General features: G+C 36.0%; 2 protein-coding genes and 2 long non-coding RNA genes across 6 annotated transcripts in view; 2 read left to right on the forward strand and 2 right to left on the reverse strand.

The window, feature by feature from the left end:
• The first annotated feature begins 799 nt into the window (after positions 1-799).
• On the forward strand, positions 800-14,623 carry sktl (skittles). Of its 3 annotated transcripts, XM_036367372.2 has the most exons (3): positions 8,615-8,752; positions 8,815-9,089; positions 11,183-14,623. In XM_036367372.2, the coding sequence occupies exon 3, from the start codon at positions 11,262-11,264 to the stop codon at positions 13,599-13,601; it is 2,340 nt and encodes a 779-aa protein (XP_036223265.1). In that variant the 5' UTR covers positions 8,615-8,752; positions 8,815-9,089; positions 11,183-11,261; the 3' UTR covers positions 13,602-14,623. The 3 variants fall into 3 exon arrangements, with proteins under 3 accessions (XP_069964533.1, XP_036223265.1, XP_036223266.1); XM_070108432.1 differs by lacking the exons at positions 8,615-8,752; positions 8,815-9,089 and adding an exon at positions 800-933; XM_036367373.2 differs by lacking the exons at positions 8,615-8,752; positions 8,815-9,089 and adding an exon at positions 10,580-10,684.
• The window catches only part of insc (inscuteable), a 31,828-nt gene continuing 16,638 nt past the window's right edge, over positions 802-15,991 (forward strand). The window contains exon 1 of the mRNA XM_014247474.3: positions 802-933. The gene's annotated coding sequence lies outside the window, so the exon portion shown is untranslated. The remainder of the gene's footprint in view (positions 934-15,991) is intronic.
• Positions 3,057-3,605, reverse strand: LOC138857035 (uncharacterized). Its single transcript, XR_011396030.1, has 2 exons — positions 3,224-3,605; positions 3,057-3,161 (listed from the first exon to the last, which is right to left on the reverse strand). It is a non-coding gene; the product is annotated as an uncharacterized lncRNA (long non-coding RNA).
• LOC118681725 (uncharacterized) lies at positions 6,617-7,393 on the reverse strand. Its single transcript, XR_004977425.2, has 2 exons — positions 7,243-7,393; positions 6,617-7,154 (listed from the first exon to the last, which is right to left on the reverse strand). It is a non-coding gene; the product is annotated as an uncharacterized lncRNA (long non-coding RNA).

The following is a 15,991-nucleotide window of genomic DNA, read 5'->3' on the forward strand; positions in this document are numbered from 1 at the left end:
GTTGACAAGAAACGCGTTTGACTTGTGGTGCGAGACAACGTGCGCGCATTCGACAAAAGCTACGTAAGACGATAAGGTAAAGACACAGAATGATCGTAGCGTTTAAGACGTGTATATCAGTTAGTGGCAGTAGTTGGGCAGAGACGGGCGCGAACAAATGACGTGTGGGGGTGAACGAAGTAAACAAATGCAAGCAAATGATATATGATTTTGTGAAGAAAACTGGACTCTAAGCGAAAATAATAAACAAAAACGAATAGTTTAGCAAAGCAAGTAAATAAGTGTTGAGAAAGTGCATATGTTGAAGAATTTTATACGTGTGCTTCATTTATTAAAAATTATTATCGCGCGTTAAACTTCAAAGTCGCACAAAACCAGCATTTCCTATACCAAAAATTAGTTGTACTGAAAAGTGGCATTGTTTCGTGTCGGAAAAGCATAAACAAATTTACGCAAAAGTAGTGTCTCGCCTATGAAAGTTCCAAATCGAAGTAGAACTTGCTAATTGCTACTAACAAGAGTAGTAATTGTGATGACATGAAAAAAACAACAATAATCTTATGAACAGCAACAGAAAATCACAGTTGACCACAATTCGTTTGGTGCGTGTTTCGAATAAGACAGTCTAAGAAAGTCAACACAAAACAAAACAGAAAGTTCAAAACAAAAAGAAGTGTGTGTAATTCTGAAAAATAAAACGAAAGCTTACAAAAAAGTGTTCGTAAGAAAACAAAGCCTTTGACTTTGTAAAGTCGTCACACATTTTTAAGTGCTTCCCGATTGAAGCACAATTGCCAATAATTTTGGCTACTGACATTTTTTCACTGTATAAACGCCGCCTTTTACGATTTCGAACACCGACATATTTGTATAACGTGTACTCGATACATTTCCAAAGCTCTACAAAGTGCAACGGCTGTGGAAGCAATACTGGTAAGTAAGCTTTAATATATACATTGGCTGATGACGGGTTAAGGACGGCGGAAATAACTGTCTGCACATTTAGGCGAACTAAAAATTGGAAAACTGTGTTAAGAAGGCATGGCAGGTAAACTTTGTGTGGAAAGGCACAGAAATGCGAGAGACATCAGCTCACTAAGGCGACGGATATTTGCGCTTAAAAATCTTAAAAGTCTTAACTTGATATACTTCCTGAACTTTATATCTCAGTGTTGAAATGAAAAACTTAAAGCAAACACTTAATAGCTTTTTACAACAGCATGTAAAGATACTAACAATGTTGTCATATTTTATAGAACTTTTTAAAATATCAAACTTACGTCAACCATTCTTTATGATTATGAAAGCAAATTGTTCATAAAAGATTATTATGCAATCCTACTTGTAGTAGGAATAATGTTATGTTTGTAAGCTGTGTTTTTATCATATTTTTGCACAAAATTTTACATTTAATGCTGGTTCTAGCTGAAGAACGTAATTTAAGCAATTTTTTAGAATTATTTAAAGTGCTCTTTTATTTAGCTGTTGTCACCCTGAGTCAAATTTTATACTCTGTCTTTCTTTCTCTGTTCACTTTCACTTTACTGTTCTGCAAAAATAATTAAACTCGCACTCATTAATTAACCGCATTTTTGTGCACACCACTGTTCAAATATATCACAATTCCCTTCAATAAATACTGTCAAACCTTATCAATTTGTCTGCATTTGCGAGCGTGTGAGTGTCCATTGTTTTAAGCTTTTAATTGCTTATCTCTTTCTACAATGCTGAGTGCTTTAAAAATAAACAAAAGAAAGTGCTAATTGAGAGAGTTTCTAAAAAAAGTAACTATTCTTCGCATGCGTGATATAATTATGAAATTCTAAAGACCTTGATTATATTAAGTATATCTATACATACAAACATATGTACAAACAATCACTATCTGTTTTACTACAGCTTGACTATAATTTATTGCTTAATTTGCACTGTCAACTTGTCAAAGCAAAATAATAATCAAAATTGTTCTACTTACTTGTTGAGTGACGACAATTGTGCGCACACTTTAGCTAGCCTTGTTAGACTAAGTGTATGCTGGTAATTATACGCTAAAATATCAGTCGGTAATTTCCTATGCGTGCTGGGGTCTGTGCGGCATTCCTTAGGTTCTTTGTGCAGCTGGAAGTTGCTTGTTTTCCTATGCTTTCCTGACTGCTGGATTAGCGCTGTCGCTTGTGACTCATTTCTGACTTCGCTGGAAATACATATGCATACATACATAGGTAGCTATGCGTAAGCGCCATAGATCGCGGACACGCCGTTCACTTGTACTTTACACATACGCGACTCCCATACATATGCATGCTCAAAACAGCTGGCGGAAGAATGGCGAAGCAAAATCTTTAACTATTTGATTACTAGTATTAAGAAATTCTATGGTCTATAAACTTTAGAAGATAATATGTAACAAATTAGAGCATACATATTTTTATATTCGAAAACAATTGCTTTTCCTTTTACCCCTTTCTTTTTTTTTTAAATATAGTCACTTTAAAAAAAAAAAAATTTGATAAAAAAGGTTAATTATTGTATTTATAAAATATATTTTTATTGGCTAAAATAATATGATTGAAAACGGTTTGTATTGATTTGTGTGACCATTAAAAAAAAAAATAAATTAAAAGTCAGAAAGGCAAATTAATCACGTGATTTTACAACAAATACAGCTATTTAATTCCGGAATGAATAGCTGCTTTATCGCTGCAATAAGTTTACTGAACTTAGTGCGCTATAAAAATAAATACATACATATTTTAAACTAATTGGAAAATATTGGAAAACGTGGCATTAAAATTGCGCAATACAACAATACCGTTATTAATTATTGGAATGAAATAGGTAACGCAATTAAGTCATAATTATGCGGTAAATAATGCAGCATATTTAATAATGCAAGTAAAATTGTAAAAATCATGCATAATACTTAAACTAATGTAAGCGTTTATATGTGCGCTAAAGTGGCACTTAAATGTTAGGGCGTGGCGCCAGGGTGTCAAGATTCAGATTTCTCTACAGCGACACAAAAAATTAATAAAAAAAAATCACTCCAACAAGCGTTTGAATATTCAAAAAATATTTTTATTAAATTCCACAATTAATTTTTGTTTCATGAGTCTGCAGATGAACTCTGAACTTAGCGCCGATGGAACGCGCATTACCGTCTGCAAAGTGAATCAAAACTTATACTTGTACATATGTAAAATATCTGATATCTGAAGGGTACCTGTATGAAGGATTTGTCGAGGTGGAATCATCTCGTCACTTTCTCCGCTATTGTCCCGACTGAGATTGAAATATCTCGTTACACAGACATTCGGCTAACTTAGCTAGGCTGAGCTAGCTGTTGTTCATATTAACTGCTTTAAAAATTTGTTTAATAAGACTGAAAGAAAAATCGTGTATTTGCTATTTAAGAACCACCGTAATGTGTACACTTGCGTGCTAACATAAGTGCCATAAAGCGCGGAAAAGTGTTAACGATTGACACAATTATTGCAACACTTATTTACAGCAAGCAACAACAACAAAGTGCACAACATTATGTATTACACAAATGGCCTCAACAAATATCAACTACTAAATAAAAGCGATTTCCTGCAAATCCACACACACACACAAAACACTAACAATAAAGCTGAAATCAGACAAAAAAGTGGAATAACTTTATAAAATTCCACCGCCATTTAGTTTTCCATTGAAATTGTGTGAAATGTGGCAAGTTGCATGCGAAAGCGCTAACATTATCGTGACCATTTCGGTAGCATTTAAGCGACTCATTGACTCATTGCATTTCATTTATGGCGAATTGCTGATCATTTTGTAGAGATTTACAAGCGCAAATGCTATATCAATACAATTAGACTTATGACAGCAACTAAACTTAATTGCCAATTGTGTGCGCACTGATGCGCATTTACGAGCACGACAATTGCAGTGACGATTGGCCATAACTGTCAACGCTGACCAACGCCTCACCACCTAATGCGAAGTTGGTGTTGACTGTGGGCGTTTCCCTCGCCCGGTAGCCTTTTCGTTTGCTGTGCTTGTGATTCCGTTACATGCGTGTCGCTCTAACGCTTACCGCCGCAGAAGAAACGCTCCGCCACCGTAAAACGTGTTTAGCAAGCTTGATGTAGTCTTCCTTTTAAGTAGTCCAAACAAGCTGCATGTGACGTTTCAAGCTTCATGTGACGTTTGATTCTATTAACTCGGCGCGCACTTCAATGTACGCATAATCAACAGCTGATGCATCAGACAGCAGTCAACATCAGTTGCTATGACTTTCTTATCGTCGCCTTGACAAGCTATTGTCATTACGATTAGTGTCATTATGTGTACGAACGTTATACAGTTAACGCATAATTGTTGGAAATGCAGCAGCAGCAGCTTGCGGACTGCTAGACACATGCCAACGCTACATGTAACGGTACTCTATGCAGCTGACGTTTGACAATGCACGGTCAGTGTCAACAATCAGTGCGAGCTCAAATAACGCTGACAGTTCGACGTATAGAAACTCAAGTTTTGTTGCTAATTTCTGTATAACTGTAATATTGACTGGTTAGCTGGTGCAGCACTAGAAGCCAATGACCCATGGGCGATAATTTTTTCTTTTTTTTTTTTTTTGACACAAAACTCCAACAATCTGCTGTTGTGTAGCATTATTACTCGTTTTGCCACTTTCTTCTCGGCTGCCTTCGTTTTAGTTCTATGTCAGTTACTGTTATTTCTAAAATAAGTATACCGTATCCAATTTAACGCAACAAATTTGCGTACTTTGAAATGTGTCTATTTTAGTTATCTGCAAGTAATAAAATATATACTAATTGCTCTGAGGTATTTTGTCTTTTTTGTTGAGCTTAAATGACATTTACGAACTTCAACTGATAGCTTGAAATTGTTGCTGACCAAAAGTCGAAAGCAAATCAAATGACACCACATTTGTGCATTCATTTCGGCCATTTGCTGAATGCGTGTGAATGTGTCGGAAAGGGAAAAAACGAAAAAAACAACACAATAAAATAAAATAAAAATGAAAAAAAGAAAACACAATTCAAACACAGCAGTGAACTATACGTTAGAATGGAATGTGTTACGGAAAATAAAATAGAATAATGAAAATATTCAGCTAGGCTTTTCTCTAACAGCTTAAACCACAAACTGATCCCGCAGCAATTTTATTCTGTAGAGAATGTCCAAACTGAAAATATTTTTGTATGTTCACACTATTCTATTAAAAATAAATAAATAATATGCTACTCTAGTTGGTATGGATGGTAAAAAATACGTGCATACATATATATACTATATATGTACGTATTTATGGGCAAACTGAAAACTCATTTTTGTACCCTGAACAGCGCATATTAAATTGGCTACGAAAAAATATATATATATACATATATAAATGATCAGCGTGACGCACTGAGCATGTCCGTCTGTCTGTATACACGCGAGCTGCCTCATTTTTCGAAATATCGATCTGCAATCATGTTCTTTACTCTTTAAGAAACTGCTCATTTGTCGACATCGCTGATATCGAGCCCTTAAAGCATATAGCTGCGATATAAACCAAACGATCACAAGCAAGTTCTTGTATGGCAAAATCTTGTATTTATTAAGCGTATGCAACCGAAGTTAACGTTTTTTCTTGTTTTACCCACAAAGAGTCTCATTGATTTTGGCGCTAAGTTCGCCGACAAATTTAAGACATTGAAAAACTTTTTTATACAAAATGTCGAGAGCTAATCTAGATAGGATGCCAATAGCTGGCTTCTTGCATCATAGCTGTACTTAAGTAGAGAGAAAAAATAATATTTAATGCTTTTTTACCTTTAAGTAACAACTTCCGGCGTAGGTACCTACTTCCATGCTCTATATTTCTTCTTTTTATTGCTTGTCTTTTTTGTTATATCAGCTGCACTACAAAATATATTAACTTTATCCACTTCAACATTGTTTTTGTTATTCTCACTGTTATCTCTGTTAAGCACGTGCTGCTATGTTTGCGTTCGACGCCAAATAGATGCGTCTCTATTGAATGTTGAACTGTCAGGTACATACATACATACATATACTTATGTACTTACAAAAGTAAGTATTAAATATGTTATTAGATAAATCCATCTCAAAATCATGCCCAAGTATTACCACTTAAATTTAACGATATCTTTATACACTATTTACTTATTTTAAGCTGTTTGCTTGTTTTTCAAGATGGCGGAAATTTTTGTAATTGAGTTCATGCGAAATAGAAGAAAGAATTATAAATTATATCTTCTTATAATAAATTAAATGTTCTAAATGGGTTTTATACATTCGACAAGTGCTGATTACTCAGTAATATACATCTATGCATGTATTTACATAAGCACATTTTGCACGAGCACACCTGCGACAATCCCCTAGTAGGGTTTTCCATAAATATATAATATTACAGCTAATTTCGCTGCTGTGCATCGGTGATAATTAAAAGCTCAATATTTAACAAAATTCCAGTCGAAGCGCAATTGAAATTTAATATAATTTAGTCATTCAAGCGCAAAACAATTTATGTAAATGCAAAATCTCACTGACACACATACAAACATATATGCAGCAGAGTATAAACTAAGATGGCAACAGCGCTAAAAGGAGATAAATGACAACAATAATAGCAAAAGTAGCATCAGTATTCAGCGTTCAAACAATAAATATCTTACGCCTTTGCTGTTAACGTGATCGGATCGGCCAATGTATATGAGCAAGTGAACGAGAACGGAATGAAAATGCATAGAATTAGTGAAACAAGGCGATTGGAGGTGAAGACAATGTTGACAATTATGTAAACATTCAATATAGATGTACATATAAGTATACATATATACATATAGTCACTGTGTTTCTATAGTAGATGACACACTCGGTGTATTGAATGCGGTCACTCGGCTGCAATCACTTGCTTCCCTCTCTTCGCTCAATTACTAGCAGCTTTGGTAGACCCTCACTGCATATCTGTGCGCTTACAACAACGACTTGTTTCCAACTAAGTATAGCTTAATCATCACAGCCACCATAATATTTGTTGACGGAGATGTGCTTCATTGAGCGGTGATGTTCAAAGTTCTTTTCATATACATAACTATAACCGGTTTGAGGTGTGGAGCAATGAGGAACTGAAATAATTGAAGTTTATATTTTTGTAACTAATTTAAAAATCGAAATATTTGCAAATTAGCTGGCCGTAATTGCGAATTTACGCACTTGTCGTGTAGATGAGCTGGAAGCGATTCGAGTGGTCAATGACAACAATTTAGATAACAAGCCGCGGGCAAGTAGCAACGGCAACACAAGTAAGCATGGCCGCACGAAATATTTTGCAGTAATTGCGTACTTTAGCTAAGAAAATAAAAACGCTGAAAGCAAAAATTAAAAAAGACAACACAACAAATACTTAAATATCTTCGAATTTTTTTTAGTCGCCATTCAAGTACACTTAAGTACAAAATATAACTAATTTGGTTAATGCGCATGCCTATCGAATTTTAATTAAGAAGTTTCTTCGCCCAACTAGCAAACACTTGAGTATTTAGGTCGTCTGTTCCTTAGCGGCTTTGTGGATTATCAAGCTAAAGACGTTCGTGTAATCCATGTAGCTTCACGTGCTTGCCAATATCCAATTAATATTCGCTCATAGTAATAGTAGCTAGCGTTGCCGCAGTATGCAGTGTCGGCGGTAACGGTAGCAAGCGCTGTCGATGTTGTTTGTTGTAAGTATTTGCTGTTGAGCGCAGCAGGTTTATTATGGCCAAAGAGTCATTAAACCACAAATGGCCGCAAAAAACAACACCCAGGCGCTGTTACTAATGACACCAATACGAGTATGGTGTAAATTTAGATAGGTCATTCAGTGCCTTCTTACTGTCTACTTGCTTTTGCTTGACGCTTATTCTACGCTTTCTTTGGATAAATAAAAATAAAAAATCTATAAAAGGAAAATGCCAGCAATGACCGACATTTGGACTTACAAGTCTATTAGTTTGTGGTTTTTGTGTATGAAGCCATTTTCCTTTTGCTAATTGGCATATGACAATCTGATTAGGTTGAGTGTACAAATAACTAATAATGCACTTGGTCTATGCGAATTTTATGTAATTTATTAAAAGATTTAATAAAATATGACAACTGGGTTTAAAAATATGGCCGCAAGAGGATGCTACCACTTGGTAACAAAAAGGATTTTTGTACGGAAGTTCCGCTAACTTAAAATTTTCGTAATGTTGGCTCATTACTCATATAGTTAAAATATGGACTTGCGGCAACAACCAACTGTAAAATGATAAAAACATATTTAAAACACGTTAAATTTACAACCAAAAAACATATATATTACTTTTTCAAGTAACCAAAAATATTTATGCATGCTTGAGTCGACAACAATACTGTCAGTAAGTCTCATAAATAATTGAATATTTTTAAAGTCATCACCCTGTTTAGAAATGTAAATTGATCGCTTATTGTCGCCATGTGATGTCGCCCTTCACAGTAGTTGCGCCTATGATTCATAATAATGTCATGTTTGTAGTGTTAGCTTTTTCGCTCCCACTACTTTCGGCCACTCGTATGTTAGTGCTGCCTTTTCGGTTGCACTACGGTGTTTAGCTATTGGCGTTGACAATAGTGTGAAAATTCATCAGCGCAGACGACTTTGGAATAGAATAAGCAGTGAATAAGTGTTGAGTTAAATTTGCGGATAAATTTATATGCAAAGCAGGTGGAGAAAAGTTCTTTTAATTTTTAATTGCAAAAATTAATGCTAGAATTATTAATGTGTAGCGAAATTTTGTAAATTATGTGCTAAATTGGAATTTGGTGCTGGAGCACAACCGCAAGAGTAAGCTGAGTACGTGTCGGAACAGATGGTGATACGCGCATTACGCTGATTTCTCTGTTATAAGAGGCTGGAAAGTTTTTAATAAAATAATAAATCGATCCTCAACAGTTCGCGTTCCAATATCTTTTCGTTTGTGGGCGTAAGCAAGTGCGCTTTTTTCGTTTGGAGACCAACTTTAATGTTGAAGTTTTAGAAATTTTTAGCATATTTTCACATTGTGAGTATTAAAAACAGTACAAAAAAGTTGCAACAGTTAATCATCATGTTTACTCGATCTTCAAACATATATTTGACGGATGATTAATACCACAGATATTTCATTTAATCATTATCTTTAGATATATATATGTATATATATATTTGTGTTTATGTAGAAATTTCAAACGCTTGTATAAACAATCATATCAGCTGTTTGCTTTTGTGTCAATATACTATGCGCTATTCAAGGTGAAAAGTTGTGAATTCCATAGAAACGCGACGAAATGACGACATACTTCCAATGCCAAATTATGTACTGATTTACTTTGCTAAACCAAGCTTATTGAAAGCTCAAGTATTTGTAGCTTAGTATATAGAGGAGCTAAAACAATTATCCGTTACAAGCTTTTTTAATTACTATTAAATATATTTATTGTAAATTCTGTATTTAAATTTTTTAAGTGTCAAAAGTCCATACACTGCCGTTACCCTTGGTGCATAGACGACGCTTGCCATACGTCAAGATAAGCGGCAAATTATTAAAGATAAAATATCTGCTACGTAAGAGGCTAGCCAATAAAATGCCGATAAGTCAAGCAGGAAGATAGATTAGATTACATTCCACTGCCGTATGATTGTGACTTCCTAGCAATTATGAAAAGAATTTTCAATAAAAATAATGCTTTAATGCTCTTCAATGCTTATACGAATATGTGCTCATACACATTTGCACTAATAATCATATGTGTACATATGTATGCAACGCTAATTGACAGCAATTCATTCTTCCTTTAGTTAAATAGTGAAGCTACTAAGTAGCACGTTTTCGTTATGCCTTACATAAATCCGCCGCCAACCAATGGCTACCATAAGCATATAAACAGTTTTGTTTTCGATTTTTTTTTAATGTAATTTGAGAAATTTCTCCATTTTCTTCACAGCTAATTCAGAATGTTGACCACTTGACTCGCCAACTGTGCATAAAAATAGTTTTTGACCTCATACGTAGCGAAGTCTGTTTCCAAATATATTGCTCGCGGTCTGTTTTGACAAAAGCATTTAAAATGAACATTTAAAAATATGGTAGCTATACTTATACTCCATAACAAGTGATGTATGTACAGATGTTGTAAGCGGCAGCACAGAAAACTGTCATTCGCGCTAGTTTAGTTTTGTGTTTGCTTCGAAGGCAATATACATACATATGAACATATATACAGAGTATACTCACCTTTGTATATGTTTTTACATGTTTTTTGTATTAAAATTTTTTTACTTATGCAAAAGTGGCGTTTCCTGGTTGGAATGGCGATATCAACTAGTATTACTCTAACGTTGCAATTTTTGCCGAAATTATAACACATTTTCTGCCACATTACATATATAATGTGTATGTAGATATGCATATATGAGTTTATTATTTTGCAGTTATATATGCATTAACTACAGTTATCTTTCATTCTCTATAAATTTACGAATCAAACTCTGAGCATAAGTTTTAATGGTTTGCTGAAATCGTTAGCATTTGTTGTGTATGGCGCTTGGCATGACACATTATCAATTTCAGTTGAGATTTCAGCCACTTGCTCATCCAACAGACAGGCAATGAAGTGGGTGAGTGCGCATGAGATTGACAATGCTTCGACCACACCTTACCATATACCCATAAACGGTGCAACGGCATTACACTTGTACGCGTCTGGCATTTTAATGCTGAACATTTTGCTTGGCAATTGGTGCCCATATACTCTCTGCTGCGCTTTCGAGTTGAAAGAGAAATGCACAACAAAAGTTTAGATGCTTCATTGGCTTGTCTGTTGACAGGCCACCGTTCGACTGTGTGCCGTTGCATACATATTCACTTGCTGAATACGTAACCTTTACACTAGCACACAATATACAAATGCTTTGCTACTTTCAGTAGTGTCATTCTGCTACTATTTTAGTTGGGAGTTACTGACTAATTTAAAAATTTGAGGAGCCTTAGAAAATAAAACGCTTAAAATATTAATAAAACCAAATTTGATATAAATGTTGCAACTTTTTTTGCCTGCTTTTGAATTTAGTGCAAAGTAGGTTTGCCAATTTTGACTTTCTCTTACCAACTTTCAGAACTCTAACTGACGCTCTGTAGCATACAGAGACCTGCACACCACACAAACGTGTAAAACACATACACATACTCGGCATAATGGCAACTGGTGAGAGAGCGGATGCCATTGAAATGGAAACGGTTAACCGACAAAACTCTACTGGGCCGGCGACAGTTGATAATGTTGCCAGCATCTCGCCTGCAACTTCGAAGCCGTCCACACCACCGCCACCACTTGTCAACACTGTCACCACAACGCCGCTTGTCACGCCGGCGAAGAAATTATCTGCTGATGAAACCTTAGCACAATTACAGGTCGTACATCAAAGCACGAATGTCGTAAATAGTATATTACCTGCTGCGCCGTCGACGTCACGCAACTTTTATAGTGAGGCAGCTGCGGCGCACGGCGGCGATGAGTCTACACGACTGATGCAGGCTGAAATGGAAATAAGCGCAGCACAGCAGCAGCGCTTACGTAGTGCCAGTTCGACATTAGACGCCAGTATATCGAGAAATCCGTCAGCGGCGGGTAAGCATGAGAAGAAAATTGGACATCGGCGCGTTGATGAAGGTGGCGAGGTGACGTACAAACGTATACAATCTAAGCAAATAATGGGCTCCATTCAGTTGGGCATACAACACACGGTTGGCAGTTTGGCCAGCAAACCTAAACGGGACCTGCTCATGAAAGACTTTTGGGAAATGGAAACAATAGCGTTTCCACCAGACGGTTCATCGATAACGCCAGCTCATCATTATAGCGAATTTCGTTTTAAAGTTTATGCGCCAATTGCTTTTCGATACTTTCGCGATTTGTTCGGCATAGCACCCGACGATTTTCTCATGTCAATGTGTGCTTCACCGCTGCGTCAACTATCGAATCCAGGTGCATCCGGCTCGATATTCTATTTGACCGACGACGATGAGTTTATCATAAAGACAGTGCAGAAGAAGGAATGTGAATTTTTACAAAAACTACTGCCAGGCTACTACATGAACCTGTCACAGAATCCGCGCACTCTACTGCCAAAATTCTTCGGGCTCTACTGCTTCCACTACAATGCGAAGAATGTGCGCCTGGTGGCGATGAACAATCTATTGCCTTCTGATATCAAAATGCACGCGAAATATGATTTGAAAGGCTCCACATTTCGTCGCAAGGCATCGAAAACCGAACGCCAGAAAGCCAGTCCCACCTTCAAAGATTTAGACTTCATGGATCATCATCCGAATGGTATTTTTCTCGAAACAGACAAATATAACGCACTCATAAAGACAATTCAGCGAGATTGTATGGTTCTAGAGAGTTTCCAGATAATGGACTACTCGCTGCTGGTGGGCATACACAATCTGGACTTGGCGCAAAAAGAAAAACGTGAGGAGCGCATACGTAATGCACGTGCCAAACTGCAACGCTCCGAAGAGGTGCGCGAAGCACCGGAGCCGCCAGACTTCGACCAAACGATGAATGCCGGCTCAACCACAGCGTTGCAATCGGCTGGCACCGCACTGAATCGCTCGCGCAGCATGAACCGCCAGCGCTTGGTAGCGCATTCTACGGCACTCGAATCCATCACCGCCGACATGGATATACCCATGGAGGAGGACGAAGATGTGCCAGCGGGCGGTATACCAGCACGTTCCGAGAACGATGAACGTTTGATTCTCTACATTGGTATAATCGATATCTTGCAATCGTATCGTTTGGAGAAAAAGCTCGAGCACACTTTCAAAAGTATCATTTACAACGGCGACACGGTGTCGGTGTGCCGACCATCTTTCTATGCGCAACGTTTCCAAAATTTCATGGGTAAAACTGTGTTCAAGAAGACGCCCACCTTTCCGCTGAAACATTCCCCGTCGAAGCGAAAGAGCTCGACAACGTTGCGCACACCACAACGCACGCCATCACAGAATTTAGCCTCGCATACACGCCCACCGCTGTTGTCCGGTTCATCGACGCCGCCACCAGCCTTCGATGATATTTCCGAAGAGGATATTACCGCTACACCCTCCACGACGGGCGGCATGTACCGCAACTCGACGCTAAGTGGCGGACGTCCAAACTTGGCGCCGCAACGCTCCTACCTAAGTTCCAATCGCAGCGCCATAAGCAGCGCCACCGACGATTACAGCGACGATGAGGTAGCCTCCAGCAGTGGCGCGCGTTCGCCCACACGCCGTGCACGATCGCCGAGGCTCTCCAAAACCGACGTACAGGTGACTACCGTTGGCTGCATTGAAGACACGCCGGTTCATGTGCACGACGGCGACAACAATGGCATCGTCGTAAACACCAAGTCGGGTGTACTCATGAACAGTACCGAGGAAATCAACGCTAACGGTACACAACAATTAACGCGAAAGACAACGCTCGTGAAGGCGGTCCAATCGCAAACCTACACAACCACTTTGGTGCTGAACGATGTCAGATGAGTGCTGAGCAGCGTCTGTAGCGCTTTGGGTGGCGGTGATGCAGGGATAGCAGGAGAACCAGCACATGTAGTAATGAAAATGACAGTGTGATTAGCAAGAAACAGACGAAAAGTTGAACGCCGTGACAGCCGACAACACTAATAGTAACTAAACGAACAAACGTCAAACGTCTGGGGTGGAAGCGAGCGTGGCATGCGCAAATGCCAGCCATCATATACCAAGTGCGCTTAATACTACTATAAAAAATCGCTTATTTATTAGAATTAATGTTAGCTAATAAATGTACTCGAAGTCTGCGGCCATTGTGCAGAGTTGCAAGCGCGAATAGCTCCATGCAATAACGGTTGTTTTTATTCGCCTGATTAGTGCCTGATAATTTCAGTTATCAAAAGTGTTGCTGCGTTGGTGCTTGCTGCCTTATGAATCGAAAAAAGCAATCTACTTTTAAGCTTTATGTTTCCTTGAGTATTACTTTCGATATCTGCTTTATTTAATTTATGCTTATTTGTGCCTATCATCGATATTATTTAAACGTTTTCTTTTCGTTGACTATCTTAAACTCATTGACCAATACGAGCGATTAGAATGATAAATAAATAATGATATGCTAACATACATGCACTTACTTATGGCGCAGGCGCAGTGTAACTGCGTCTATTAGAAAAAAATGATATTTATTTTTTAAGTGTTGCGGTGATACAGATTTTTGTTGTTAGAAAACGTTTTCATATGAAAAATTACACGAGCTATTTTCGCTAGTAAGGTGTTCGGTAAAGTTAGCTAACGGATTAATCACTGGTATTAGTAATAATCTAACTACTTTGCTATTATAAATTTTAGCTCTAATATTAGTTATTTAGAATGTATTTATCCTACTGATTGTAAAACAACATTAAGAGTCTATTATAATCATAGTATTACACCGCGAACCGACACAAAACGCAATCTTTATATTTTTATGTACATACATATGCTATAAATAAATGAATGTAATTTTTCAATAAAAAATTATAAAAAAGTAACCATTAATTTTTGCTGTTGTGTGGCTGCACTTGCTCATAAATATATAAATATACAAATATGCACATTAGGGTGGTCTCAATCACTGCGGCAGTATAGCAAGGCATCATAGATGCTGTTAAAGTTTGAGCTCTTAATATTAATATTAATAGATGGCGCATTGTGATTTTTGATTTCCCACATAACACAGAAGTATTTTCTTAGTTTGCTTGGATGTTTAGCGCATTTGAACAAATTATTGTGTAATATTCTTGTAGTGAATTTAACGATCTACAAAAAAGGTCTAATATGATTTCATGCTAAATCAACTTGTCCAAGAGTTATTCGAGGTCGAATTCCAACCTTACACCGAAGAAGATAATTTTAAATATATTTTTATATTTTTTTAATGTATTTATTTAAATTTTTTTATATTTATTTATATTTATGTAAATAATATTTATATTGTTTTTTATTGTTTAATATTATATATTTTTTTTAAATTTTTTAATATTATTTTTTTTTATTATAATTTTTGTTTTTATTAAAATTTTTTTTTTATTCAAATTTTTTTTTATTATAATTTGTTTTTATTATAATTTTTTTTTTATTATAATTTTTTTTTTATTATAATTTTTTTTTTATTATAATTTTGTTTTTGTTATAATTTTCTTTTTATTATAATTTTTTTTATTATAATTTATTTTTTATTATAATTTTTTTTTTAATTTTGATGTTAATTTTTTTTATATATATTTTTTTAATATATTTTTAAATATATTTTTTTTAATATATATTTTTAACATAAATATTTTTTAATATATTTTTTTAATATATTTTTTTAATATATTTTTGTAATATAAATATTTTTTATTATTTTTTAATGTACATATATATTTCATATTTTTTATTATTTTTTAATGTACATATATATTTCATATTTTTTTATATACATATATATTTTATAATTTTTTATATTCCTTAAGATATTTTTATTGTTCGTATTCGTGTATTTCACGGTATATAAGGAAAAAGATATTTTTTTGGACCACCCTCATGTACAGTTCTGAGTTGAGTTATGAACGCATTTGCCAGCTTTCAGCGCTCATTGTGCGCCACAGTTTGTTTTCATCAATTGCGTGGCGTTATTATTTTATTATTATTGCATTATTTCTTATGCAATTGTTTACAGTGAATTAAAAAAAAATATTATTGCCGCATATCCGGCAAACCATATTGAAGCGACAGGACTTTGCGTCGTTTACGCTTGCGCTTAAGCTCTTTTTTTACTCCCCCTCCCCTCCGCCATACATACACAAGTACATATGTATGTAGGGGATATGCCATAAGGCTGTGTAAGCCCAGCTAGGTGCGTTCGTGTGCGATTGCTA

Source organism: Bactrocera oleae, chromosome 4 (genome assembly GCF_042242935.1).
Source record: "Bactrocera oleae isolate idBacOlea1 chromosome 4, idBacOlea1, whole genome shotgun sequence".
Taxonomy (NCBI): domain Eukaryota; kingdom Metazoa; phylum Arthropoda; class Insecta; order Diptera; family Tephritidae; genus Bactrocera; species Bactrocera oleae.